The 27,075-nt window shown below is 46.5% G+C and overlaps 1 protein-coding gene across 3 annotated transcripts; it reads left to right on the plus strand.

Moving 5' to 3' along the window:
* The first annotated feature begins 3,788 nt into the window (after positions 1 to 3,788).
* Positions 3,789 to 25,917, plus strand: PIAS2 (protein inhibitor of activated STAT 2). 3 transcript variants are annotated; one of them, XR_010622714.1, is made up of 14 exons: positions 3,789 to 3,854; positions 7,952 to 8,426; positions 9,795 to 9,879; positions 10,469 to 10,519; positions 10,620 to 10,710; positions 14,869 to 15,003; positions 17,170 to 17,275; positions 17,850 to 17,923; positions 18,657 to 18,817; positions 19,384 to 19,517; positions 19,982 to 20,153; positions 22,276 to 22,415; positions 23,716 to 23,877; positions 24,202 to 24,239. XR_010622714.1 is itself a non-coding variant. In XM_065745268.1 (14 exons), the coding sequence occupies exons 1-14, from the start codon at positions 3,831 to 3,833 to the stop codon at positions 25,750 to 25,752; spliced, it is 1,869 nt and encodes a 622-aa protein (XP_065601340.1). In that variant the 5' UTR covers positions 3,789 to 3,830; the 3' UTR covers positions 25,753 to 25,917. The 3 variants fall into 3 exon arrangements, 2 of the variants coding, with proteins under 2 accessions (XP_065601340.1, XP_065601341.1); XM_065745268.1 differs by lacking the exon at positions 23,716 to 23,877 and adding an exon at positions 25,570 to 25,917; XM_065745269.1 differs by lacking the exon at positions 23,716 to 23,877 and adding an exon at positions 25,596 to 25,917.
* Positions 25,918 to 27,075: the final 1,158 nt, after the last annotated feature.

The following is a 27,075-nucleotide window of genomic DNA, read 5'->3' on the forward strand; positions in this document are numbered from 1 at the left end:
GTAATGCAAGATGAGAATGAGGAGATTCTTCCGCCGAGCTTCAGTTCGCAGCTCATCCTGTGGATAAAGACAGGACTTGAGACCAGAAGTCGTGTTCACTTCATTGCTGTGAACAGCACAGCCTTTGCAAAAAGATTAAGGCAACAGCATGCAAGAGTTCTAAAACTATGCACTATTAACAAACAGAACTCACGTGGCTTTCAGTGTTATTTCAATTACACATCACCAGAGCTACTGGATGGGAAGAAAACTGTTCCTGGAGGAAAGCAAAACAGCCTGAGATTGACAAACGACTTATGGCATTGCTGTGGCTGTGGATCTCCACCAGAGTCAGGCTGCTGGGCATTTCAGGGTAGGGCTCGTACAGGTAACACACAGAATCGTCCTGCAAAGGTACACATTTGAGATAGCACAAGCTGTAAAATCTCAGGGCAGAGCAGGTCTGTGGGATTTTGCTGCAGACGTAGGGCCATCTGGTGGCAAAATGAAGAAGGGCTAGGAGTTGGTTTGAACATTTTTTATCAGCTGGAAATGTAGTTGATGCACTACTAAACCGATGGGTGACATTTTCCTTCTGGCTTTGGAGACAAAGGGATCAAACGGGTCGGTGGTGTGCTCGAGAGGTGCTGCAAGAAGAAAGGAGCCAGGTCGTGCTCAAGAGCAAAGACAAAAAGTCAGCAGCCTGCACTGGAAGGATCCTTCTTTCCTCACTCTTCCAAGCCACTGACATTCAGGAAACATCCTGAATCGTGGATGTTTTCCTGTTTCTCCAGACTTCAGCTGTGTGTAGACAGGAAACAGTAAATCCTTTGCTCAGCGAAAAAAAAAAACTGGAATACTTCTTGAGTGCAAAGTTACTTAAAATTCAGTTTGGCTTTACCATGACGTAGCCTTCCTGTTTAATCAGTAGTCGGAATTGTCATTTAAAGCCACTGGTATTCCAAAGGATGTTTGAGTGCTTAAAGTTTAATAAGCTTCTATCCTTAAAAGAACAAAAAAATGGATGTAATTACATTTTCAATTACTACAGGGGATTTAGGGGTCCGTGCAATTAATAAAAGCTTAAGGCACTTAAGTGTGATCTTCTTTTAAAAACTAAATAGTTGAGCCCTTAACCAATTATCTCCAACACTTGGAGAATATTTTATTTATCTCTTGCTTAACAAAAGCATGCAACCTATCCCTCTGAGTCATTTAAATTCTAGCAGAACCACGCATTTTCAAATTGAACTCATTCCTACATCTCTTTTACTTCACCTCCTTCATCTCTTTTACTAAAATGCATTTTCCCCCAAAATCAACCTAGTTTTGTGCAATTCCATCCCACTGATTGAGCTGCTGGAAGATTACTTTTAACATGCACAATTTCATTAGTATGTGACCCCGGGTTTTGGTGTATGCATGGTTGTGTGAAGGACATGTGGTACGGAGAGTTATTAAACAACACAAATTAACGATACTGAGTTCACAAATTAATTAGGAAGAATTCACTCTCATTTGGATGACTTCACAGTTACATTGCAGCGAACACCCACTCCCACAGCTGCGCTGTGTTTGTTATATTGTATTTCTCAACACAATTTTCCCATGCCAGGGCTCCACCAGTCCTCCCTGGGAAGGTTCCCAACCAGATCCCTCATCTCCTGGCCAAGCCCTCTAGTTGGGATCTGAGCTCAGAAAGGGACTGACCCTCCATTCGTGTGAAAACAGACTGCCTACAACGGATGCTCCAAAAGTAATGCGTCCTGCTTTGTTACTTTGCCCCACAAGTCCGATGTTGTTGGATGTTATTGGTACGGCAGTAGAGGTTGAATCCTTCCCACCAATCCAGTGGCCTGCTGTGATGGAGTGGAGGCACTGGTGAACAAATGAGGGGCAGCTTATTGTATGGGAACTGCTGAATCACAGCCTGAACCACTGATGGATCACCTGAGGTGAGCACCAAGTCAGCCACAGGGGCACAGGTGAAGGTAATGTACCTGTGTGATGGGAAGGAGTCTGGCTCCACCTCTCCCAGACCCCATTTAAGGGCAGTCCACCACCAGGGAAGGATCTCTTTTTGAAGATCTCTCCCATGTGGGGTTGTTGCCAAGCTTCAATCATCATGAAAGGTGAGCCACCCTTTACTTACCAGTGGTTTGTGTACCATCTATTATAAAGCCTTATGGAAATATACCATCCTCTGCGATATCTCCTCTGATTTCCATCCTTTTGAATTATCTGCCCTACGCTTATGTCATCTACCTGGACTTGTGCAAGGATTTTGACACGGTCCCACGCCACATTTGTTATCTCTAAATTTGAGAGACAAGGGTTTGAAGGATGGGCTGTTTGATGGATAAGGAGTTGGTCGGATGGTCGCAGAGGGTTGCTGTCAATAGCTCTATGTCCAGGTGGCAGTCAGTCACGAGTGGTGTATGTGGGAGCCTGTCTGGGACTGGTACTGTTCTTCCAGAGGCAAAGCTGATGGGACCAAGCCCACCAGTTTGCTGACGGCACCAGGCTAAGCGGTGCATGAACACAACAGAAAGAAGGGATGATATCCAGAGGAACCTGGCCAGGACGAACAAGTCAGCCCATGTGAATTCAACAAGGCTGAGCCCATGCTGCTGGGTTGGGGGCGATCCCAGGTGTGTGTGCGGACTGCGAGAGCTCCATGAGAGCAGCCCTGGGGAGGCCGTGGGGGTGCTGGCTAGACGAGAAGCTGGAAGACACGAGGCAGCAGTGCCTGCTCACAGCCCAGAAAGCCAACAGGGCTGCATCATCAGACGAGTGACATCAGGAAGCGAGCAAACCACCCCACTTCTACTCGGAGAACGCGCAGAGACCTGCGACTCTCATCACAGGAATGACGCGGAGCCATAGCAATCCCCTCCCCCCTCACACCCAGCGCTTGCGCCCCACCCGCCGAGCATGCGCAGAACCCATCGCTGTTCCCATAGCAATGAGGACGCGCGGCCCGTCGCTCTTACCGCCCGCCTCGCAGCTCGCAGCTCCCCGCAGCACAGCTCCATCGGGGCGGGCTGCGGAAATGCCCACGGAACGGAGAACGGCGCAACTGCCGCGAAACGCCTAGGGCCACGGCCACGCGTGTCCTCCCCGCAGCTAATCGAAGTGTCCTGAGGTGAATGATTGTTTGAAGCGACGTCCAATCAGAAGCGGAGGAGAGGCCGGCGGGGCTGGAAGCGCTAACCAATCACTGCCGAGCTTACCTGAGTGGTGGGCGGTGACGGGTGTACGGAAGCGCGCTGAAGTCAAACCGAATCAAATCGCGGGGGGCGCGTCCGCGAGGATGGGGGGGGGGTGGGCTGGGGGTCTCGGGGATGAGGGGGGGTGGGGGTCTCGGTGATCTTCGCTGCTAGTGATCCTATGGGTCAGTTTAGGGACGCGGTCGGTGATGGATGGGGATCAGGGAGGACTCGTGCAGCCTTAACGGTTCTGCGACGTTACGGTTCTTTAACGGCGATAAATCCGTGTGGTTCAGCGTCCTGCGTTCGAACGCCGCGCTTTAGTAATCGCCGCGACTCGGCGATGACCTCAGCGGACAATACCGATTCTCAGCTGCGCCGCCCTCCATCAGCGCGTATCGCTCCGTCTCGTTTCCAACTCACAAAACGCATCCCGCTAACGAGATCGCTTTTAATTAGCGAGCCGCGCTCCTTCCCCCCCTCCGCCCCCATCCCCCTCCCCCCGCCCCTCCCGCCGCCGAGCGCAGCGCCGCGTTCCCGCCCCACCCCCGGTCACGTGACGAGGGCGCGCGGCGGCGCACCATGGTGGCGGCCCGGCCCGGCTGTGGCGGCGGCGGCGGAGTGGGCGGCAGCGCGTAGAAAATGGCGGATTTCGAGGAGCTGCGGGTGAGGAGGGCTGAGGGGACGGGGGAGGGGATGAAGGTGGGAGGGGGGGGAGGGGGGCAGGTGGAGGGAGGGGGACGGGGGGAGGACAGGGGTGCGGTGGGGGGGGGGGGGATGGGGAGCAGGAGGGCATGAGGGGCTGAGGGCTGGGCCCCGCGGCCTTCTGCTTTCGAGTGTTTCTTTGATTTCCTTCTCTTCGTTGTTGTCTGTTGTGTTTATTATTTCTATTCCCGCGGCGTTTTTGAAGGCTTCGGAGGCGCTGCGTGGCTTTTCGCAGCGTGACAGCCCTTTTGTGCTGTGCTCCGCCGTCGCTGAAAGTGGGTTTTTGTTTGTTTTTTTTTTGGTTGAGCCGCGTTCGCTGATCTCCCTCCAAACGGAGGAGAGAAAAAAAAATTAAAAATAAAATAAAAAAAGAAAGAAAACGAAAGAAAGAAGTCCCGCATCCTCGCTATTTCCTCGCGGGAAACGCTCTCCTGGAAGGCCCCTTCCGGGCCTGACCCCGCAGCGCTGCACCTGGCAGCAGCGCGGCTGCCTTTGTTGGGGCCTCGTGGAGAAACGCTTTTCCCGAAGGGCAGGGGGTCACAATTCTTTGTGGGTCGCTTTGTGTTGTTTGCTGGAGGGAGGAGAAGGCGCAGGGGTAGCGTTTCCCCGTCGTCCCTTCAGGATCGGTTCGCGCCGTGCCTGTCCTCCTCCGGCTCCCCTGGATGTGGCTGCAGGGGAGCCATGATGCGGAGGTTGCTAACTGCGAGGTGCAGGGGGAGGCAGCAGATGCAGGGGGCCTTGCTGTGGCCTCAGACTGATGAAAGCTTGCACCTTTGTTAAGGATTCGGACGTAGCAGGAGCTGCTGAGATTTTTTTTCTGAGATCTTGGTGAAAAACCTGTGGTGCACGGCTCCCCCTCAGATCTGGGGGGAAGAGTTCTTCCAGTTAAACTCTCCATCAGTGGCTGCAGCAGTAATTTATCGAGTTCATAGATTTCTGCTTTCTGGAAGATGAAGGCGTGGCAGAGAGGATGTGGTAGGCAGAGCTTTCCTTGTGACTGGAGATGACTTCTAGGCTTGCTTTTCATGGATGAGTCTTTGAACTTTTTGCATAGTTTTCCTTCGTGAGCAGCCTGATCCATGTTGAAGAGATTCCACAGGCAGAGCTGAACACGGAGCTGAGGTCTGTGCTGTGGAGACTATGGGGGGCACGTGGACTTTTTTTCTTTAAAGGTATTGGTCTGGGAGTGGGAACTTCAGCTTGAGCTGCTGCTCATCCCTTCTTCAGGAGATACTGGAGTCAGGCTGAAGCAATTTGGTTGTGTTTGGAAGTAATGTGTTAGCTTCATCTTACAGAAAACAAAACCTCTTTATAGTCAAATGAAAATGCCTCTGCCAGAACCAATTTGTGTGGCACTCGTGATCAGCTTCATGGCTGATCAGAAAAGGCCTTTTAGTGACAAGGGATGAAAGTGTAGTCTTATTCCTTCTGGGAAGGAGGAGATTGCACTTAGCATTCCGTGTATCCGGTAACAGTGTATGATGATAAGCTGCTCGTGGTATTCTATCAGAGGCCATCTTGTTCCTGTATTTCACTTTTTCTGTGCTTTGTATATTTGAAGTTACTTAAGACCAGTGAAGCTTATTGTGGTAATTGAAAATTCTCTTGTGCAGCATAATTAACAACTAATGATCATGCTGAGATGCAGTGACTGGGGAGAAGAATGAGGCCAAGTAATTTACAGTGCTTAAAAAACAGTTGCAATGGAATGAGGCAAGCTTTGTTTTCAAGGGCCTATGTACAGTGGAAAACTCTAAACAAAATACTTAAATGTTCATTGTGGTGTTGGAGGATTCCAGTGTGTGAGGAAGGGAGTGGACTAAAGCAGGTCCAAAGCAAAAGTCCCCATAGAGCAGAGGTTACGTCAGCTTCTCTGTCACTCTATCTCTGTGTAGGGTCATTGCAGACATCCTCGAGCATCCCACGACACGAGTTGCTCTTTCTTAGCAGTGTTACTCGCTTCTAGCGCGCTGTAGATCAGCAAACGTAATTCAAAAGGTGTCACAGTGTGCTTGTTCATTAATGACTAGTCAGAAAAAGTTTAGGTAAAATGGGATTTTGGCTTCTTAGGATCTTCAAGTATGGATTTCAGGGAAAAATTTATTTCTGGAGCAGTTAAGAGCTGGAATTATCCATTTCCATTTCTCAAAGTTCTGTCAAACTACTTTGTGTTTATGAAGAGACTGTAAAAATAAAGTGGCTTTGGTCTTCTGTGTCAAAGAAGCTTTTTATTGGGCTGTGCAGCTGTAAAGAACTTAACTCTTAAGAGCAAATTGATGGCATGTACACGACACAGCTTGAGTGTCTTATCTTAGTGCAGAGATGTGAAGAGCATGTTAATGGCCAGGCTGCAGGCTTCTGCAACAGGGCTGGGACCCTGCAAGGAAATAATTTGGGAAGGCTTGGTGCAAATCTGCCCTGCACGGTGGTTAGAGGCACTCCTGAGCAGTTACGCTTCCATAAAGCCTTGTTGATTATAACAAGCCCTGCTTTGATACCTCTGTACAGCGGATAATAAGCTCGGCAGTGCAGACCAGATTAGCTGTCTCTTTATGCTTCTGGTTACTGTTGCCTTGGAGGGAATGTAGCATCAATTTTACAGGGATGTTGCAAGAGACATCGATTGTTTCCAGCAAAAAGTCACTTTTGCAGGAGTCTCCTTCTGAACAAAGTTTCAGTGCTGGTGGATAAAACTATGCAATGTTTACACTCCCAAGCACTTAAATGGAGGAGTCGATTTAAAATCTTGCTGACTGTGATACTGAAGCCTGCGCCTTCTAATAAAGTGAAATCCAACTCGTAACAAAACGCTGCTTTGTGGCACTTCATGAAATGCTGGCTGCTCCAAGGCATGATTGCCTGCGTGATGTCTCACCTTGGTTAATGGTGGGACGCACAGGGATACGCAGAATGCAGCAGTCAGGGTAATGCTAAGTATTTAGCAAGGCCGTTTCCTTAATCAGTGTGAAGGATTATTTTGTTCATTTGCATCCTGAGGGTGGAATCCAGAATCTCACTGTCTCCATCTGAAAGGGAGGAGGTGCTGTTGCTGTTCGACTCGTGCGTGTGTTTATGCAGTCAGTGTGAAGTTCTGATGTGGTGCTGCTTTCACCAGCAGTGCTGTTCAGGTGAAAATGAAGAGCAAGCAGCAGGGCACAGAGCGAGCTCCAGTGTGTGCTGGTGGCTGAGGCATAGCTGTAAGACATGTTCAGCCTTCAGTTAGGATTGGACCCACGTTGGAGTATGTGATTATAAACTCTACAGAGTAACAACTAAGGAAGATGGACACAAGGTACTGCACGTTATAGGCCTCCTAAAATCGATGCCCTGTATGAAGTGGTGTGTGCTGGACCACTGTTTAACAGCTGAAAGGGGATCTGAAGTCTGCAGTATGGTTGCAGGTGTGTCCTGCTTGCTACCTGCTGTCACGTCCTTCATCCGTCAGACCTTGAGTCCAGAATTGGTACAGTACAGCACTGTGGATTAAAGTTAGTGTGGATTAAATTGCTTCTGTGTTCTTCAGAAGTTAACCTTTTCATCACTAGTGGGAAGGAAAGGAGAGTTCTCATGTTTTTCTCTCTGAAAAGAAAGCTGCCTCTGAAAAATGGGAGTGATGCGTCTGTGCCAACCGACTTTGATTTGATTTAATCAGGAGAGAGGAGCACTTCCTTTTGCGTAGTGGGTTTGTTTGTTTTTTTTCCCTCCCTTTTATTTTTGGAAGAACCTTTCTGTTCAAGAACTTCAAGGCTCAGTGTTCTACGTGGAATTCGGATTACCAAATTAATACAACATCAGTATTACAATTGAGCTCAGCCTTCCTGGATGTGTGATTTCCTTGCTTTAAGCAGACCATGCTCTCCCACTGGGTAAGGATATGGGTAAGTAATGTCTAAGGTGGCAGAGGTGGACGTAGAATGATGGAAGTTCAGGTGCTTCACTGTGCTTCTCCAAAGGGAATTTTTAGAGTCCTTAAGGTTGTTAAAGACTGCAGTGATCATCTCATCCAACGCTGTGTGCTGTTAGCTCACTGATGTGTGTACCCTGATTCTTCTTTCCAGAATATGGTATCAAGTTTTCGTGTTTCTGAACTTCAAGTGTTGTTGGGCTTTGCTGGGCGTAATAAAAGTGGACGGAAACATGACCTCCTGATGAGGGCTCTGCACTTACTGAAGAGCGGCTGCAGCCCAGCAGTGCAGATAAAAATCCGAGAACTCTATAGGCGCCGGTACCCAAGGACCATCGAAGGACTTTCAGACTTATCAGCTATAAAACCTGCAGTTTTCAACCTGGATAGCAGTTCCTCTCCCGTGGAGCCTGACCTGGCTGTTGCTGGCATTCACCCTCTCCCTTCTACTTCGGTCACACCTCAGTCTCCTTCCTCACCCGTCAGCTCCGTGCTCCTCCAGGACACCAAGGCTCACTTTGAGATGCAGCAGCCGTCGCCGCCCATCCCACCTGTCCATCCTGACGTCCAGCTGAAGAGCTTGCCTTTCTATGATGTGCTTGATGTACTCATAAAGCCTACCAGTCTGGGTAAGTTAATTACATTGCAGGTCGCTGAATTCATGGAATAGTTGTTGCTTATGACAGTACTAAGCCTGGGTTTAAACTGCTTTTTTTTTGCAGCTGAGGGAAGTTCCTTTCTTTTTTCTTTTTTTTTTCTTGGTCTGGATAGTGTGGGTCTGAGGAATTTGTTCGGCACAAGTGAGAGCCATGGGAAAGCCTTTTTCCCAACATCCTGCAATCTCACTTTCTTCAGGCACCTCACTCTTGAGTATACTCATTTGAAAATAACTTGGTTGTCTTGAAATTCAAGACAAATTCAGTGCCCTACTTTAAGGCGTAGAAAGTGTTCCGTAAGAATTTATTAGTACAGTTTAGAGACACTTTTAACATTTTGCAAGCTGTTTGCATCCCCCTAAATGCTTCAGTTTTTTTTGATTAAGCACAGTAGGTTGTGACTTGCACCTGAGTGAGGCAGATTGCTTCACAGAGGAGGGACTCCAGCCTTGTGATCACGATTCCTTTGGGCCCCCTCCAGCAGCTCTGTCTTTCCTGTGCTGGGGGCCAGGATTCAGGAGGGTGATAATGTGGCAGGTGTTGGTGAGAGCTAACCAGGTTTATTGCCAGCCTTGTGGTCACCTTTTCTTGTAGAACAGCAGTCACTGCTAGAAGATTAACTGTGAAACTCTTCATAAAAGGAGAGTTTCCAGAGCTGAGGAAAAGAGCTGATACAGATAGGGCGTGTGAGAGTTCATCTTTCCCTTGGGAAGTTGGCTGTTGGTTGTGTTGTGCAGGTGTGCACGTGGGGGTTCGCTTCAGTAACAAAGTGACTTCCATGTTAAACACGTGCAAACAATTCTAAGTATAAAATGCTGCCTGCATGTACAGGTACTTGCAGAATGGCATGGTTTTGATTTGGTGCGTGTGTTCGTTCCTCCTGGACTTAGGTTCTTTTTGTATGAGTCCCTGACGGTTGCAGTGTGCATGCATCTTGCACTTTGCTACCACAGCTGTTTCTGCATGGAATAATTTTTCAGCTGCTCAGGAGTAACTTCTACTGTAGCAAGATAAAACACTTGTAAACATCTCTCTGGTACTTACTCCGAGTGTTTGGCGTTACATTTTGTTGTTTGTCCCTTTCTCCCCCCAGGAGTTGCAGTGCAGCTCACCAAGTTGCTGTAGTACTGAGGTGTGAAGTGATACTTGGCCTTCTGAACCTGGCTGAGCAAGTGATTTATTGTCGCCTTCCTCTTGGCAGTTACACGCGGTTCAGCAGCAGTTTGATTATGGACCTGAGTGCTCCGTGCCTTGTTTGGGGAAGAACTCTATTGCAGAGCCTCTCCTGATCAGTGACTTCAAGTAGTGTGCTTAAACCCCTCTGTCTCTTTCTCCTTCCAGTACAGAGCAGTATTCAGCGGTTCCAAGAGAAGTTTTTTATCTTCGCTTTGACTCCTCAGCAGGTCAGAGAAATCTGTATTTCCAGGTAAGAAGCAAATGCTGCAAAAATGGAGGAGGGGAGGCTTTTTCTTGATTTTTTTTTTATTACTTTTTTTGATGCATCCTATAAATTTGCACTTGTGGAATGATAATCCCCTCATAATTTAAGGTGGATTCAGCTCTTCAGTTTATTTCTCTGATTACTGTGCACAGCACTTATGTGCAGGTGAGGTAAATCTGATGCTTCTAAGGAGTTAAAAATTGCTGTTGTAAATGAGCATGGCTGTGCAGGGAGGTGATAAGCCTTTATCCCCTGCGTGTTTCCTGGCTGCAGCAATGGAAAGCTGCTTTTCTCTTTTGTCCGGGCACTCATGTTCTTGGAAGAACTGTGGTGTGAGCCAAAATGACTTGGTTTTCATCCCTCTGTGGCAGCACTGTGTAGCAGCAGTACAGTCTCTAGGATCAGCATCTTCCACCAAGACATGCTTAACCTACAGAGGCCACATGGGGGTGTCACTTGTGAGGCTTGTTGGTAGCTTAATAAAACAGAAGCAACACGTAGTGTTGGCTTAGGTGTGCCACTTCTGTGTGTGACTGCTGTCTAAATAGGAACTTTTCCTTTTTCTTTGTCATAGGGACTTCTTGCCAGGGGGCAGAAGAGATTACACTGTCCAAGTTCAGCTCAGGTATCTTTCTCATGGCGTTTTCTGTTTGTTAGCCAACAAAGCAGCTGTGAATCTTAATGTTTGTGACACCTGAACATGTTTTCTCTTCCTGGTGCTGTAGGTTATGCCTGGCTGAGACGAGCTGTCCTCAAGAAGATAATTACCCTAACAGTTTGTGCATTAAAGTGAATGGGAAGCTGTTTCCATTGCCGGTAAGCTTCTTTGTGTGTATTTGTGGTTTCTTTGACTTGTATTTTTTTTTCTGTAATGTTAGCTTGCTGAAGTGATCGAGCACTTTATTGCTGTCATTACCATTTCCCTAGGCATTAATGCTAGTAAATGTGCAAATCATGCCTGGGTGAGGTAGCCATTGCTGCTATTAATTACGTGAAAGCCACTCCACAGCTTAATTGTGTATTAGCCACCTGTAGCAAACCTCCTCTGTGCAGTTAATGCACAAAAAGTTCAAAACCAAGCCAGTGTCTGCTCGAGGAGTCTCCTATGCAGCACGTTGGGTGGCTTGGCAGTATCCCTCGCTGCTTTGAGTGTCGGTGTGTTGGCCTGAGTTCCTTCTCGTTGTGAGGAAACGGTGTCACCTGTGGAGTACGTGTTTGCATGCAGCTCTGTCTGTCTGGTTAGAGCAGCAGATGGTGAAGGACAGCGCGTTCCAGGGTTCCCAGCAGTTACTGGTCCTCAAGTGGAGTGCTCTTCGTAGTTGCACACTTTGTAGGTGTCTCATGTTTTAAAGTTGCTGCGTTGGATGGGGAGTGAAGGTGTGTTTTGATCTCAGAATGCACGTTACTTTCCTGGCATGTCAGATTGTTGGGTATGTTTAACGTGTCCTGTTTTCCCCTGTAACTGTCCCCTCCTTCGTATGCAGCCATGCCTGTTTTCTTGCCTCTGCTCAGCAGAAATGATTCTCCTCACCTTTTCCATCTGTTTCTTTAACATCACTGTTCTTTTGTCTTCAGTGTTTGAAAGGGTTTCTTTGAGATGTTTTCTCATCAAACACAATCTGTGTTCTGTAAGGAACATAGGAGGACTTCTCTTCTTCTGAAGTTGTCCTTCTTCAGGCAACCCTAGTGAACTGAGTCTGATGTTATCCTGTGGATATCATGCTCTGATGGTTCTCAGTCTTGCTGATGTCACATCAGCAGGTGATGCTTTGTTACGTGTAATGTCACAGTCATGGCAAAAATTCTGTAATCTCGGATTCTCACTTTGCTTAGGTCTGAATCCTTTAGTTTTTTTGCACATCGTTCTTCAGACTGTTCAACAGAAACATGAAGTGAGAAAGTGAGTAAATGACTCATCTTGGCAACTTTCTTCTCCTCCAGTGTGAGCTGAATGATTAATAATATAGTCTCAGCCTGAGTGCTCAGACGAGTTTTCTTTCCCTCTGTCTGCATCCCCCCGGTGGTTTGAGAAATGGAAGGACTTCTTTGCCCCAAGATCACTGCTGTCCAACTCAGTAGTTGTAGGGAACTAGTGAGTGATGCCAGGCTCTGTTCTTGCCTAATTACTCTTCTGATATATTTTCTGGTTACAGCAGAGTCCACTTGTTTTTACTGATATGGTTCTTGCAAGAAGCATGGAAGACTTCAGAACAAAATGAGTGGTAGCCACTGGAATTTGCCACCTCACTGAGCAGTGTTAGAGCATGCTGATAATGATAAGCAAACGTAGTGCTCAGTATTGAAGTCATAGAAGGCTGGGAAGGGAGGGCTTAAATGTGTTTTAGGAGTACAAGGCTGAATGCAGAAAGGCTTTGCTTTGTGGAGGAAAACATCAGAAGCTTGACTGAAATGAGGCATATATGCAACAGTCTTAAAAATAATGCAAGTTTGATGTATTTTTATTATTATTCTTGATATCCCTTGGGAGTAAGGCAGCCTCACTTTCCTCTTTGAGACCAAGAGGAAGGGACTTGTTGCTGTGTCTGCTACAGTATGTGTGAGAATACTTCCCTAAAATTGTACTGTTTGTCCTCATGAATGAACTCAATCAAAGGTCCCACTTGCCACTGTGAAAATGGTGGGATTTTTGTCCTATAAACGGCTGCAGTTGTTGCATCTGACTTGAAGGAATGACAGGTCATTCCTTCCTTTTGAGTGTGAGACTGTAGCATCTGCTGCCTCCGTGTTCTGTGGTAAAGCACACACTGTAAGACCCTCAGCTGCTGTCACTCATCTGGAGCAGCACACGGTTGCTGAAAAGAACTGATCAGCGGTTGCTGCCTGCAGCTCAGTGCTGGCAGACCTGGCAGTTGAAGCCCTGCGTTCCTGTGCTGCCGTTGGCAGAGGTGTCTTCGTAAGCTTTGCTGTGCTGTTGGGTATGATAGGGAGCACTCTGCCAAGAAGAGCTGATCCAGTTCCCTTGAAGGCTTGCTGTTGTGTATTCCCTTATTGTTAGAAGGACAGGGGAGCTTGTTTTTGTGTGCTCTGTGGGACCGTTTCTGGTGAAGCAGCTAACGGCAGTGATTCTGGCTTTTATTCTAGATATTACTCTCAGAATTTGCTTCTTTCAGTTCTGTTTTGGAGCGTTACACTGTGAGTGCTCGTGTTAACTCTGTGTAAACACATGCTTTTCAGCATGTCACTTCTGGAGAGTTTCTGGTGTAGGACAACACTTGAACTGAATGAAGTCTGGCAGTCAGTTCTGTGCAAGATACAAGGCTTCGGTCTCTGGTTGGCACTCTTCTGATGCAAGATAAGAGCTTGTGACTGCAGACTGTCTGCTTGAACTCAGAGCAGACTGAGTTAGAGTTCCTGTTACAGACTGGCTTGCTCTCGCAGTGGCTGTTGCAGGATGAGGTGCCGTTAGGCCGTGTGCTGTTTCACAAAGCACAAGTGCTCTCTGCTTGGAAGAGTGTGCGCGTCAAGAAGCAAAAGGGAGCTGACTGGCTCCTGAGTGAGTCTGCTAGCACCTTACAGGCAATCATAGAAGAGGATCTTTGAAGTTGGAGAAGACCTCCGAGGTTATTTAGTCTGACTACCCACTTGCCAGATAGTGACCACTAAACCATCTCCCTAAGAACTGCATCTGCCTTTTCCTTAAACCCCTCCAGGGCTGATAACTCCACCACTCCCTGGGCAGCCTGTGCCAATGCCTAACTACTCTTTCTGAGGAATACTGTTCCTAATATCCAAACTGAACCTCCCCTGGTGCAACTTGAGGCCATTCTCTTGTCCAGTTGCTGGTTACCCAGGTGAAGAGGCTGACTCCCCACCTCACCACAGCCCCCCGTTAGGTAACTGTAGAGGGTGATAAGGTCACCCCTGAGCCTCCTCTTCTCCACACTGAACAATTCCAACTCCTTCAGCCTCTCCTCATAACGTTTGTGCTCCAGACCCCTCACAGCTCTGCTGCCCTTCTCTGGTCACGCTCCAAGGCTGCAGTGTCTTTCTTGCAGTGAGGGCTCAACACAGTAATTGAGGTGCAGCCTCAGCAGTGCTGAGTACAGAGGGGTGATCATTTCCCTGCTCCTGCTGGCTGCACTATTTCTGATAAGAGCCTGGATGCTGTTGGCTTTCTTGTCCACCTGGGCACACTGCTGGCTCATGGTCAGCTCAGTATCTGCTGACAACCTGCTGCTAATGAAGCTCTGTGTAACGAGTGCAAGGCAAAGCTGGCACCGAGGAGTCGTAGAGTTCTTGGAGCAGGAATTTGCTGTGTCTTAGAAGCAGTGGAAGTATTCCGTATATGTGTGTGGGAATTGCTATGGTCTGGATCAGTGATGGAGCTCCTGGTGAATGGACACAGCCAGCCTGGGGAGCACAGGTGAAAGCAGTTCATTTAAGGGCTGGCTTCCACAGGGGAAGGATCTCTACCTGGAGAATCCCTCCTTTTGAAGTATTTGGTGAGCCCTGATCCTTGGGACAGGAAGCAAGTCTTCCTTTCTTTAACTGGTTTGTGACTGTCACCCTTTTTGGGTAATTCAGACCTGGGACTGGTTTTCTCTATGGCGTGAAACTGAATTAACAATTTTCACCTTGCTGTGTCTGGATTACCAAGGTTGTGCCCTTGTGAGACTCCGATTGCTTTGTTTGGGGTAGGACTGTGTGGAGGGAGCATCAGTACAGCTTTTTTTTCTTTTGATACAGCATCAGCACTGATTTTTACACCCCCAGTAAACCTGCCTGGGCCAGGGCTCTGTCTTCTCAGCACTTCTTTAAAATCTCTTGAAAATCCTGACTGATCTATAGTACAGACTGTCAAAAAGACTGATAGCTCTCTCAAATGCTCGTTTCAGACTCCAGCCCGGAGAACTTCCAGGCTTTTCTGTTTTCCACCGATCAGTGTAAGAAGTTGAGTTCACATTCACAAGTTGTTGGGAGTAATGTTTTCGTTGTCTTTTTTTTTGCCTGCAGGGCTATGCTCCACCACCAAAAAATGGAATTGAACAGAAGCGACCTGGACGCCCCTTGAATATAACCTCTCTAGTTAGGTTGTCATCAGCAGTGCCAAACCAGATTTCCATTTCCTGGGCTTCTGAGATTGGAAAGGTAAACTGTCTGTTTTACAGGGCTTGGGCAGCAGTCTCAGTGATCTGGCCTGGTGTTGCTTCTAACCCACGGCCGTCTGCTGGCAAGGCATGGTGTGATTCAGTGGCTAAACTTACTGCCAGTGCTGGGAAGCAGACTTACAGCAACGTGAGAAATTTGCACATGGGTTGCAAAGACTTCAGTGTGGAATTCCTCTGGTTGGGGGTGTGGCTTTCTTGGAGATCTTTTCTGGCAACGTCTGATTAAATGTTGCCTGGGATGTGTCAGAAACACCCACATCTTTCTGCAGTGTAAACACAGAGCAGTTCAGATGCAGCAAAAGGGGAAGCTCCATTCTTCTTTGTAGCCTGATTGCATAGTACTGTCAACATGAGATGTATGTAGCCATGTCTTCAAAAGCTTTTTTTCTCAGTTTCTTTTGTTTCTTTTGCATCTGTTCATTGGAGAATGAGCAGATGTGCCATGACGGGGTGGAAATGCACACTTGTTTTATTTTTTTGTATTGTTTTATCACAGTAATACCAAATAGTTCTACAAAGGCAATTTTTATTTCATAGGAAGATCTGCTTAATGAGTATCTCCCTCTTTTTTCTTTTGAGATTCACGTTTTACATTAAAATGACTCCTTTTGAGTTAAAATTGTACTTTCGAGTTAAACACAAGTACAGTTTCCAGCTCAGAAAGCTTTCAGGTGGCAATTTCCTGGGATGAGGTGTAGCTGGGAGGTGTCAACTGCTTCTAGGCTTGATGTATCTTAGACCAGAGTGTGTTTGTAATGCAGAGTATCTGAGCAAGGTGCCTCTTGTTAACAATGAAGTGTTTTCCTGCAAGCTTGGGCAGCTTGAGGAAGAAGTGGAGAGCCAGGGAGGAATGGACAGCACGGTAACCACAGTGTCCTCAGAATGCAGCTGTAGACTTTCTGGAGGGCAAGCAGAAGAGCTGTTGTATTTCAGATGGAAGGAGGTGGAGCAAGTGGTGACTGAAATGTCACGTTGCTTCCTGGTGCTGGCAGCTGAGCTTTGGATTTAGGGGTGTCACTAAATTTTAAGGCAGTTAGCCTTCTAAATGGACAAGTGACTGCTTAGAAATCTGCCTGTGGATTTACTAAGGAAGGGAGGGGAAGTGTCATGAGTTTTGGCAGCCTTTGCAAATAGTAAATAGAAGACCTGTTCCTCATCTGTGGCTGCTTCTGGAAGTCCTTCTGGGCTCCCTTATCAAAGTAGCTTACCTCACCTTTAACACCAAAATCTGGACTGGAGGTATCATATTCTTCAAGTGAGACTCCAGGATAAACCTACAAAAACGAAATAAAATTTTAAAGCAAAAGTGGGAAGCTCATGTTCAGCAAAGGAGTGAAGGTCTCAGCCTTTCCTCATGAGGGAGGTGCTGCAGGCAGTCAGCAGGACAGTATGTGGTCGTTGTTGGTGGGGCAGGGGAGGCTTTTGTCTCAGTGACTTCCTGTGCGTTTTGATCGCTTTATCCACTCATCAAGGTAAGAGTTGCTTTTGGCATTGCTGGTAAAGCAGGAGCAGGGTGGAGCAGGAGGAATAAGGAGGTGACTGTAGAGCACCATACCCACTCCTCTAGGCTGCCGTGAGGCTTGGCCTCAGAGTGGGAAGCTGAAGAGAAGGTTCAGCTAAATTAGTGCCCAGAATCATTAGGGTTGGAAAAGAACGCAAAGGTCATCAAGTCCAGCTGTCAACCCGTGCAGCTTTGTGCCCTCTGAAGGTGGTGACTGCACCTGAAACTACGTTAATCCTTTCTTTATAGCAGGTTTGTCTTTGAGCTCTTCATTATTGACAGCACAAAATGGGAGATGTTTAGGAGTGAGAGTGAGAATCTTAGAGACTGCATGTTTAAGAAATTGTATCTTCAGACTAACTTCTTTTCAAGGAGCCCATCTTGTCTCTTAGCTGTGGAGAATAAGGCTCTCTTTACAGTTGAACTGCTACTTGCTTATTTGACTTAGAAGAATTCTGGCAGAGCGTGGACTCCTTCACAGCAATGCAGTCATCTGTCAGTGCTTTTTCCAAATATATCCGTAATAACAAGCAAAAAAAAATATCAGCATGTTGTTGTTCTCACTAAGATGGGTGTAACAGTGATCTGTTGTGGCAGAAGTACTGTATTAAATCAATATCTCATCTTTACTTACTCTTTTTGTAGAGTTACTCCATGTCTGTGTATCTCGTTCGTCAGCTCACTTCAGCTATGCTTTTGCAGAGGTTAAAAATGAAGGGTATCAGAAACCCTGATCATTCCAGAGCACTAAGTAAGTCAAATTAATTTTCCCATTAATTTTTCCTTAGGGGTGGTTAATGGCTCTTAAAACCAGAACTGATAATACTTAGGAGATCTGCAGCATTTTGAAAAGGAAGCCGGTGCCTAGAGTATCAGAGTTTCCTTTTGCTGTTACTGAGGTAGCTGTGAATGCTTCAGCACAGGTCCCTAACCTGCAGGGAGGAGTCCTTGGAGGTTTTTGTCTGAAAAGTTATGGGAATGCTGTGAGCCCTGAGCACCCCCTACTGTAGTAGGCACTGAAGTGCAGGTTCATGTCTGAAGTATGCGTTTTCTTCACTTGCATGTGCTGCTGGTTGTCTTGTCTGCGTACTTCACTCCTTGATGATGATTTTTTTTTCTTCTTATGTGTTGGGTAGAGTTTACCCTGCTAACCCCTGTGGCTAGCACTGCCTACAAACAGCAAAGCTCTTCCCACTGGTATTTGCTATAAACTAGCTTCTCAGTTGTCTTAGATCCCTGGAAACAAAGTGTATGTGTGCTGCAGAATTAACACTAGGGTTGTAAACAGTGGTATCTATCTATAACTTCTTAATTTGTTTTTCTAGTTAAAGAAAAACTAACAGCAGATCCTGACAGTGAGATTGCCACCACCAGTCTGCGGGTGTCTCTGATGTGTCCTGTAAGTAAGGCTGGGAACTACCGTGTACCGATTGGTGTTTGCATCAGTAGTGCGGAGTCGGGTTGCTCTTCAAAGACCTGCTTTAGAAACGTAATGGGATTTCATTACGTACAGCTTCATTAAGAGGTCCCAGGGAGAAAGGTGCATCTGCAAGCACCTCACTGCAGCAGCGTTCCACCGGTGGGCAGGGTGATGGAATAAATAAAGGGCAGAGTGAGAAACAGCACTTGGGGTCACCTGCTCTTTGGAGTATTGCTTTTACTGTCTGCTATTATAAGAGGAAAAACAGCCAGATCACCTTGTCACAAAGTCACACCTACGTGGCTTTCCCTTCCCAGGCAGAAACGGGTGTTGTTGTGACTTGTCTCTTTGGTCTCACACTGATGTGGGTGTAATGCCATTTGTATGTGTCTGCAGCACACAAAAACCTGGAAATGACAAAGTAGTTGCTTCAGTAGGTCTCACCAATAAAAATCAAAATCCCGGAAGTAAAGCTGTAGGTGCATTAAAAATCTGATCATTTTCAGCTCAGTGAAGACTTTGAGGGCTGATTTATTGTTCGTTCAGGTACACTGTATGTGCTTGGGTAGAGTGGATTTGCATGCAGTGAGCTCAGGGTTGGGTGCTTTGTAGTGAGAAGGGATGGTTCCCTCGCTGGTTGTCTGATTTCACTGTCAGCCATACAGGCCTGCCTGACTCTTCTCTCTGACACTCCTTAAATCCATCTTTGCAGCTGGGGAAAATGAGGCTGACAATCCCATGCCGGGCTGTCACCTGCACACACCTGCAGTGTTTTGATGCTGCTCTTTATCTGCAAATGAATGAAAAGAAGCCTACCTGGATCTGTCCTGTCTGCGACAAGAAGGCAGCTTATGAGAGCCTGATACTAGATGGGTAAGATATTGGGCTTGCAGTTTACCAGTTTTTCATACTGCACTTGATAGCTGTGCCTGTGATCTGAAGTTTACCAGTTTACATTTTCTTTCTGGGAGGAGCTATTAGAATCGTTCGGTTTCTCTTCCTTTGTAACAAACCATGTAAACTAATGTCCTGTTGGAGTCATCCGACTTTTGAGCCTCAGCAGTCTCCTCTGGAGAAATCCAATGAGAAATCCAAACGTTTCATCTCAGGCTCATGTAAAAGGAGGGCATCCCATCTCCAAAGCTATTAACTTTGACACAGTTTGAATTAAAAGTTTAATATTGATACAAAGGATGATGGTTTCTACTTCATGAAAACTTCTGAACTGCACTAATGTTGAGTAAAATATGGGTGGGTTGGAATACTCTGGATTTTTCACATGTGGTTGTCAGTGAAGGCTACAACTGCAGGTCTCCAGGTAAGATGAAGCTGGGAGATCATCTGTGTGTTGATGCTGATCTCAGTTCCTCAGCTGTCTCCTTCTCACTTAGCAGAAGTCTGGAACCAAACATCAAAACCACTTTGCTTTATTTTTTCAGGCTTTTTATGGAAATCCTCAACGAGTGTTCAGATGTGGATGAGATTAAATTCCAGGAAGATGGTTCCTGGTGCCCTATGAGGCCTAAAAAAGATGCTGTGAAAGTCTCAAGTCCACAGTGCACCAAAATAGAAAGTGAGTACGTCACGGATGCCGGAAGTACATCAGTACAAGGGCTCAGCGCCTTGGAGGCGTGGTGGTTGTAGCTGGGGTGGTGGGTATGGACGCTGATGTTTGTTTCATGGAGGGTGTGCCTAATTCTTCCAATCCTTTCATTTAATCTTAAAAGGAAAGGTTGTCTCTCTTGAAGTGTATATCTGTCGGTTTTTATCTTTGTTCTTTATAGCAACGCTTACATTGCTCTTATTTTGCCCTTAAACTGGTAAGTGGAAATTGAGAAGATTGAGCACAAGTTTAACGTAACACAGAATGCCACCAATAAAACTGTTCCTGGGTCACAGTGGCCTCTGTAGTGGTCTTAATAAAGATGAGGTAATGCAGGATTTGAGATAACGGTTCCGTTGCAATTTGGAACTGCTGATGTCAGTAGCCCTTAAATGTATGTATATATATAAAATAAAATTATTTTTCTGGTTTAGGTTCCAGTGTTGTTAGCAAACCGTGTTCTGTGACGGTGGCCAACGAGGTAAACAAGAAGAAAGTTGATGTCATTGATTTGACAATTGAAAGCTCTTCTGATGAAGAGGAAGATCCCCCAGCCAAAAGGAAGTGCATATTCATGTCTGAAACGCAAGGAAGCCCAACCAAAGGGTTTGTCAACTTTAAAGTTAGTTGTTATTCTGTTACGCGTCGGATAAACTGATGTGTAGACATATGGACTCAGTATTCTTTTGGGGATCCAGCTTTGAACCTCCAGAGGAGAATTTCTACTCTGTTCTGACGGTTATATTGATACAGTACCTCTGCGCAGGCAAACCTCTATTAACTTGTGTCTCTCAAAGGACGTGCTGTGGCTGTGTTTGCAGGGATGTTGATCTGTAGGAAAGGACAGTACTTAAGCTAATTCTCCTTAGAAATCAGAGTATCCTGATGGCAGGAGCTTCCTGCATTCTCGTTGTGTTACTGTCATCTTAAAGGCTTTTCTCGCTGTCTTTTACCTTTTATCATGTGCTCTGGCCCAGGGGACAAGGCTATGTTGCATGGCTTCTCCATTTTCTGAAACTTCAGACTGGGAGGCACTTCCTTGATTTGAACCAAGACAGTAAACTTCTCTTCTCTCTCGCTGTTAGAATCTGAAACGTCTTGGCCGTGGTCGCTGCCGTTGGTTGTCTGTCAGTTCTGTGCCTTGGTTAACACAGCCACGGGCTTCCCAAGTCCCCTGCCAACCCCTTCATCTCAGTAGTTGTCTGAATTCCCTGCCCTGACTCGAGCACAGTTAACTGTCTGCTTTACTGTTCTGCCTTCTGTTTGGCACAATCTGTGCAGTTTGTGGTTTACACTGTCCTTGCTTTTAGCCTGCAGGAAATAAGGGCTGCAGGGTGCACAACCAGCAGAGCAGGGAGAAGGGCATTAGTTAGGCTTTCCCGCAGCCACTGCTCCACACGGGAACTTGAAGTATTGGCTTTATGTTGGCCCTCTGATCAGTCCTGCTGCGTGCACGAGGTGCTTCTCTTTTACTAAAACAGTCTTTCTGTTTTGCCACCTTTTGAAGTGATGAGCAGGTGTGTTGTGCTGCCTGTACTCGACAGCAAGCTGTGGTCTTTGGACAGCAATAGTTATTCAGCTACCTGCAGAAGTGATGTTTGAAACGCTGTTGCTTATTCAGAATGCTGTGAAGGGGTCCTGTTGCAAAAGACTCTTTATTTTGATGCAAAAAAAAAAAGCTACAAATACATCTAATGAAGTTCCAGAAGGTGCCAATATTCTTTCCAAACTCCTGGGTTGGTCCATTGTGGCTGCCTGCAGTCCCAACTGCAGGAATAACTTCTCTTGTTTATCTACCCAGTGCATTTTCCTCAGTGTTTGGGTATGGAAGTAGCAAGTTTTCCTTCTTGAAGTGAAAGTCTAGGCCCAGCTTTTGGAGAGCAGCTTGCCTCCTGTGAAGAACGCTGCTCGAATGCTAGCTTTGGCAGTACTGCGAGGTGGCCTCCTGTTGGCAGCAGCAGCTCAGGAGGTGCTCGAGAAGGGAGGGTCTGAAATCGAAGAGTCTGAAACCAGGAGTAGTGTAACTTCACAGTGAAGCAGTCTGTGTGGAAAGAATGGATCGCAGCTCACAGCTGGTGAGTGGAAGGGAGGGGATGCAGGACGCCTGCAATGGGGACGATGTTTTCACCTGACTGAAAGCATATGAAGCACCTGGTGCAGGTGGTGGGCTGCCTATGACGTGGCCTTTAACAGTGCTGCAAAGAATCATGCAGAATGGTGGATACCAAAGGGTTTCGTGATGGAGTTTGTGCCTGGAGAGCTGGACTTAGGCTTGCCTGTTGGCCAGGATGAGTTGGATACTGAACTCCTGGCTTGGAAGTCTGTGCTGCATGGGCTGAGTTGTGGTCATCCGCATCCTTGGGGCCGCAGCTTAGCACTGAGGAACAGTGGAGGGACTTGGAGTGCTCTGCTCCTGCTTCAGGCCACCTGCAGGTGTCCCACAGGGTGCTCTGCAGATACACATTCCCGCTTGGGTTGTTCTGAATGACTCCAGCACTGTACTTTGTTTTAATGTCAACTTGCTCTTATGTCACAGCTGCTGTTGAGAGCCAAGATATGATCATGTTGTTATGAAGACTGTTATGAAAGGAAATAAGAGTGGAGTACTGTGTAGTGAGTAGCCACGCTGTAGTTGTGATGTAACGTGGTGACCGTGAATGCGAGTGCATAATGTCTGTCCTGTGTCTGACAGCCAGGTTGGCTGTAACGTGCTGTGCCTTCAAAACAGGGTTCTCATGTATCAGCCATCCTCTGTCAGAGTGCCCAGCGTGACGACGGTTGATACTGCTGCTATTCCTCCGTCGTTAACAGACTATCCCGTGCCATTCCACCACCCACCCATGTCCAGCATTTCCTCAGACTTGCCAGGTAGGTGGTGATTATTTTTTAATGTGTGTTCTGAGAGACTTATTAATGTATGTGGGGTGGGTAAAAATCGGAGATTAACTTCTGTAGATGGGACAAGGTTGTATGTAGCACTGCACTGATGTGATGTCTAGACGAGTCTAGGACGAGCTGTCTTTCCAGTTTCAGATTGCACTTCCAACAGTGATGTGAAAAACCTTGCTTCTGGGGTACACCCTCAAATTGGCACTCTGGAATGGCAGCCAGAAGCACTTCTTGATATATCCAGTTAGACTGTGTGTAAACACCTGATTGTTGCTTGTCGTAGATGTGAGGGAGAGTAGCTGCTTATTTAAGATTGAGAATTGTAATGGCACTGACTCATCCCAGCCCTAAATGATGTAGAGATTTCTGGTAGCTAATTCTAGTGGTGCTCTGTCTGAACTGTATGAAAAAGGTTAAGGTGAGCTACAATATGTAAGCTGACCTCTATTGACTTTCTTTACCTAGACAAACCCTAAATGCCTATGATGTATTCTTCAACACTGCTGCTAAATATCAGACAAAAGGTGGGGATACTGATTGTTTTCTATCCTGGCTCCTTGAAAAGAACGCTGTGTGTAGGGACTCTGGGGGTTCTCTGTCGGCTGTAGTGAACCTAGAGCCCAGGAGATGGTGACTTGTGACAGCAGGTGTCACGTGGGCCTCCTGTCCTTCCCCTGCCCCGCTCCATTGCCTGTCTCCATTTCTCCCCTGTCGCATCTCTGGGTTTTTTTTGTCTTCTTTCAGTTTGGAACTGGGATGGATATCATTCCCTTTGTTTCTCTGTCCGTTTTGGTTGCCTCACTGCTCCCTCCCTCCACTTCTCCTTTGATAAGAAATTAATTTTCTTTCCAAATTGGTTAGAAGACTAAGCTGAGAGAATGGAAGTCTAGAACTTTGTTCGTCTCTGTCAACTGAAGTTCTAGCGTATGTGTGAACAAAAGCTGGCAGCTGATCTTACATCTCCTTTGAAATTTTTCTTTAATTTTCTGTAATGGAGGAGAAGAGTAGAGATGCCACTGGCTGGCACAGATCCGTATTGCAACAAGAGAGGGAGGGAGAAAGCTTACCATTTCTTTCTGTTGGCATAGCAAACACAAGGCCAAGATTTTTGGAATAAAAATGGCTGTGATTTCTCATTGATTTTGTGTTTTTTAAACATCTTGCCCTAAATGCTTATGTGCTAATGGCATTATAGGACGGGCGCTGGTTGTCACTGCTCATAGAGGATTACCTTGAACTACTTGTAGTTTCCTCTTCTTCGTTCCTTTTATTTGTCTAGACGCAAAACGGGGATGATATTAGAAATGTTTCCTTATTGGCTGCCTGTGGGTGGAGGAAGAGACCTGCTGCTTGTTTTTGGACTTGTGCATGTTGTGACTTTACTTCATTCCAGCATCCTTAATGTGATGACACTCTTCATGTCCCAGTTTGGCCAAGTCAGGTACAATATGCAGTGAAACTTGTGTTATGAACAACAGCTCCAAATGGCAACCTCCATCTAAGCAACCACATTGAACCACCCTGCAATATCCAGTGAATAATACATCATTGTCATCCTCATTCTTAAAAAGAGCCACTCGTACTAGAGAACGTGTTTTGCTGCTGCCTGAAGTCGTTGAGAGTGGTGTCACAGTGGTATACTTCATTTAGAAACTGTATAGCAATTGCAAAAATCTGTTCCACGACAACAACACAAATTCCTTAAACTTGTTGTGTACGAAGAGAAGGAAGACACGTCACTTTATTATCCCTCTTTTCTTTCTAGGTTTGGATTTCCTTTCACTAATTCCAGTTGAATCACAGGTAAGTTTCTTAACTGCCGTGGGCTTTAATTTCCAAGTGTGTTTTCTATGAAATACTGCTTCAGTAACTGTCAGGATGTTATTCATGTCACGTTTGCAGTCCACTTGCTTAGCCCTAACCACAGACCAGGAAAATGCACTTTCCCAGCAGGTGGTAATGAGGAAAAAATGCATTAAAAGAGGATTCTGTTTAGCGGCACTACAAATCCACGCACAGCAAATTATTTTTTGCTTTACTGAAGCAGGTACTTGCACAGCGCTGACACGAATACAGCTATCATGTATTTCATGCTCTTAGTTCATGCTGTGGGAAACCAGATTAACTTCTGTAAAAATGTGACTGCGGTTTGTTAGTAATTGTAGATTGAGTTGTAGAGGCTGTATTGTCACTAGTTTGCGCACGTGTACTGAACGTTTTTACAAGTCCTTCAGTGTAACACAAAATCTGTTGGCCTTGCCCTATGTGGAAGTCGTGAAGGTCAGAAGTTACTGGCTGGTGCTTGTCCTTTCATTGCATGAATGATTGGATTGCACTGAGGTCAGTCCCCTTCCAGGGGGGACTTCTGCCTCCCTAACTAAGGTAGTAGTCAACCTGGAGTTCTCATGAGAGCAGAGTAGAAAATGACACCTCCCTTAACCTGCGGGCCTCCTTTTGACGCAGTCCAGGACGACTGGCTTTCCTGGGCTGCAGGTGCACACTAGGGGCTTGTACGTAGCTTTTCATCTGACAGCATCCCAAGCCCCTCCTTCTCCGCAGGGTTGCTCTCAGTCCGTTCTGTCTGTACCTTGTATTTTGTGCTTGGGATTTCTGTAACCTGGGAGCAGTGCACTGCACTTGGCCTCGCTCAATTCACACGTGCCCGCTCATCCAGCCCGCTCAGGTCCTTCTGAATGGCATTCCCTCCTTCTGTTGTGTCACCTGCAGCGCTCAGCCTGGTGCCGTCTGCATACTTTGAGGATGTGCTCCATGCCATTATCCTTGTCAATAAGGTACAGGTAGTCCTGATCTCAGTATGGACCCTTGAGGGACACTGTTGATTACAGGTTTCCATTTGGACGCTGTGCTGGGAGTCATGATAGTGTTTCCTAATGTAAATGCTCAGACTACCTGGTTAGGAGGAGAAAGAACAGACTGGATGAAGGAGGGATTGCTGCTCCCACCTCTGCTTGGTTTCTTGCTGTTTCACAGAACTCGAGTTCCTGCTCTGCATGCACTAGTGAGGTCCCACTAGTCACTTGTGTTGTGCTTGTTGTAGGGAAGATGTATCTTCAGAGCATACATTTCCCTTGTGCAGTTAGTCTCTTCATTTTTCATTGTTTGTTTCAAGCAGTACTGTCCTCCTATGTTTTTGGATAGTCTCACCTCAACCTTAACAAGCAACACGCCTGGCAGCATCATCACATCGACCAGTCACCACGAGAGCAGCACGCACGTTAGCTCCTCCAGCAGGAGCGAGACAGGAGTTATAACCAGCAGCAGCGGCAGCGCTCCTGACATCATCTCACTGGACTGAAACAAGAGGCAGCACTGGAACTGCAGGAGAAATTGCACTTGGCTGCTGCTTGTATCTCTGGAACTTCAGCATCTCGGAAGATACTCCGATATTTATTAAAAGGATTTGCCTTCTGGGAAATGGAGTAATTCAATTACGTTAGGGACAGAAGTGATAGAACTCCTTTTCTTTTTCCTTGCTTTTTAAATAGCTGTTATAGAAGAGGCCCCTTCAGAACGCGCGTTTTGTGCTTCTGCATTGTTCTGGGGAAACTGACATTTTGTTGTTTGATGGATTCCACAAATGATTAACTCAGAGTGACAGAGCGTGGGCACAGGCTGCCCAGACGGGTGGTGGAGTCTCCTCTGGAGATAGTCAAGGCCTGCCTGGATGCTTTCCTGCTCGACCTGCTGTAGGGAACTGCTTTAGCAGGGGGTTGGACTCAATGATCCTAAGGTCCCTTCCAGCCCCCTTTAATTCTATGATTTGGTGTAAAACAGCAATAATGTAAAAACAAACTTTTTTAAAAAAAATTTTAAAAAGGTACTTAACCACTCTAGAAAAAAACAACCACCTGGAAAATGGTGCGAAGGTAGATGGTGAATTTTTAATGCTTTCACTGGGGCCGGTTAACAAATGTCATTTAAGACAGTGAAGCTTTGTGAAATAGCCATGACTTCAGTTTTGTCTTATCATCCCCACTTTCCCCTCACCTGGAATGGATGGGAAGGGGCTGTAAGTGGAGGTTTTCGGGTTTTTTTTTAGTTTTGATTTTTATGTTGTTCACAAATTTAACGCTCCTAACTGTGACTTCTTAAATGTTTTTTGAGCTGGGGATGGGCAAGCATCTATGCAAACCTTGCATTGTACAACCCCTGTGCTGCCGTGTCAGAGTGGGACGTATCCCCCACCACCGAAACCCCCAAACTGTGCACAGTTGGGACACAGCTGAGTTTCTGATTGGTAACTTTAAGAAATAACGAAATTTTGCATGGAAGGCTTTCCATGCTTTTTGCTTTTCCAAAAGTACCCGGTGTCTTTTCTTTGCCACCACCAACTCTGCCCTTAGATGCACCAGTGAGGTGCACACTTTCTATGGCAATTGTAAGGAAAGAGCACACTGACTTTTTCTGGTGCAGAATTGCTTTCTGGGATGTCATAGCCACAGTTTTGCCACTTTGACAACTGCCGTGTTCTGCTCAGGCATCCTGCAGTCTGGCTTGCCACGGTGTACTTCTCAGAGCAGAGCAGCTGCAGCTGCATGCTGCTCCCGCTGAACTTGACTGATGGAGGCCATTCTGAAAGTAATGCTTCCTATTTATTTTTGTGAAAACGACAACAGCT

Source organism: Cyrtonyx montezumae, unplaced genomic scaffold (assembly GCF_038088225.1).
Source record: "Cyrtonyx montezumae isolate F1298 unplaced genomic scaffold, pur_monq_1.0 scaffold_34, whole genome shotgun sequence".
NCBI lineage: Eukaryota > Metazoa > Chordata > Aves > Galliformes > Odontophoridae > Cyrtonyx > Cyrtonyx montezumae.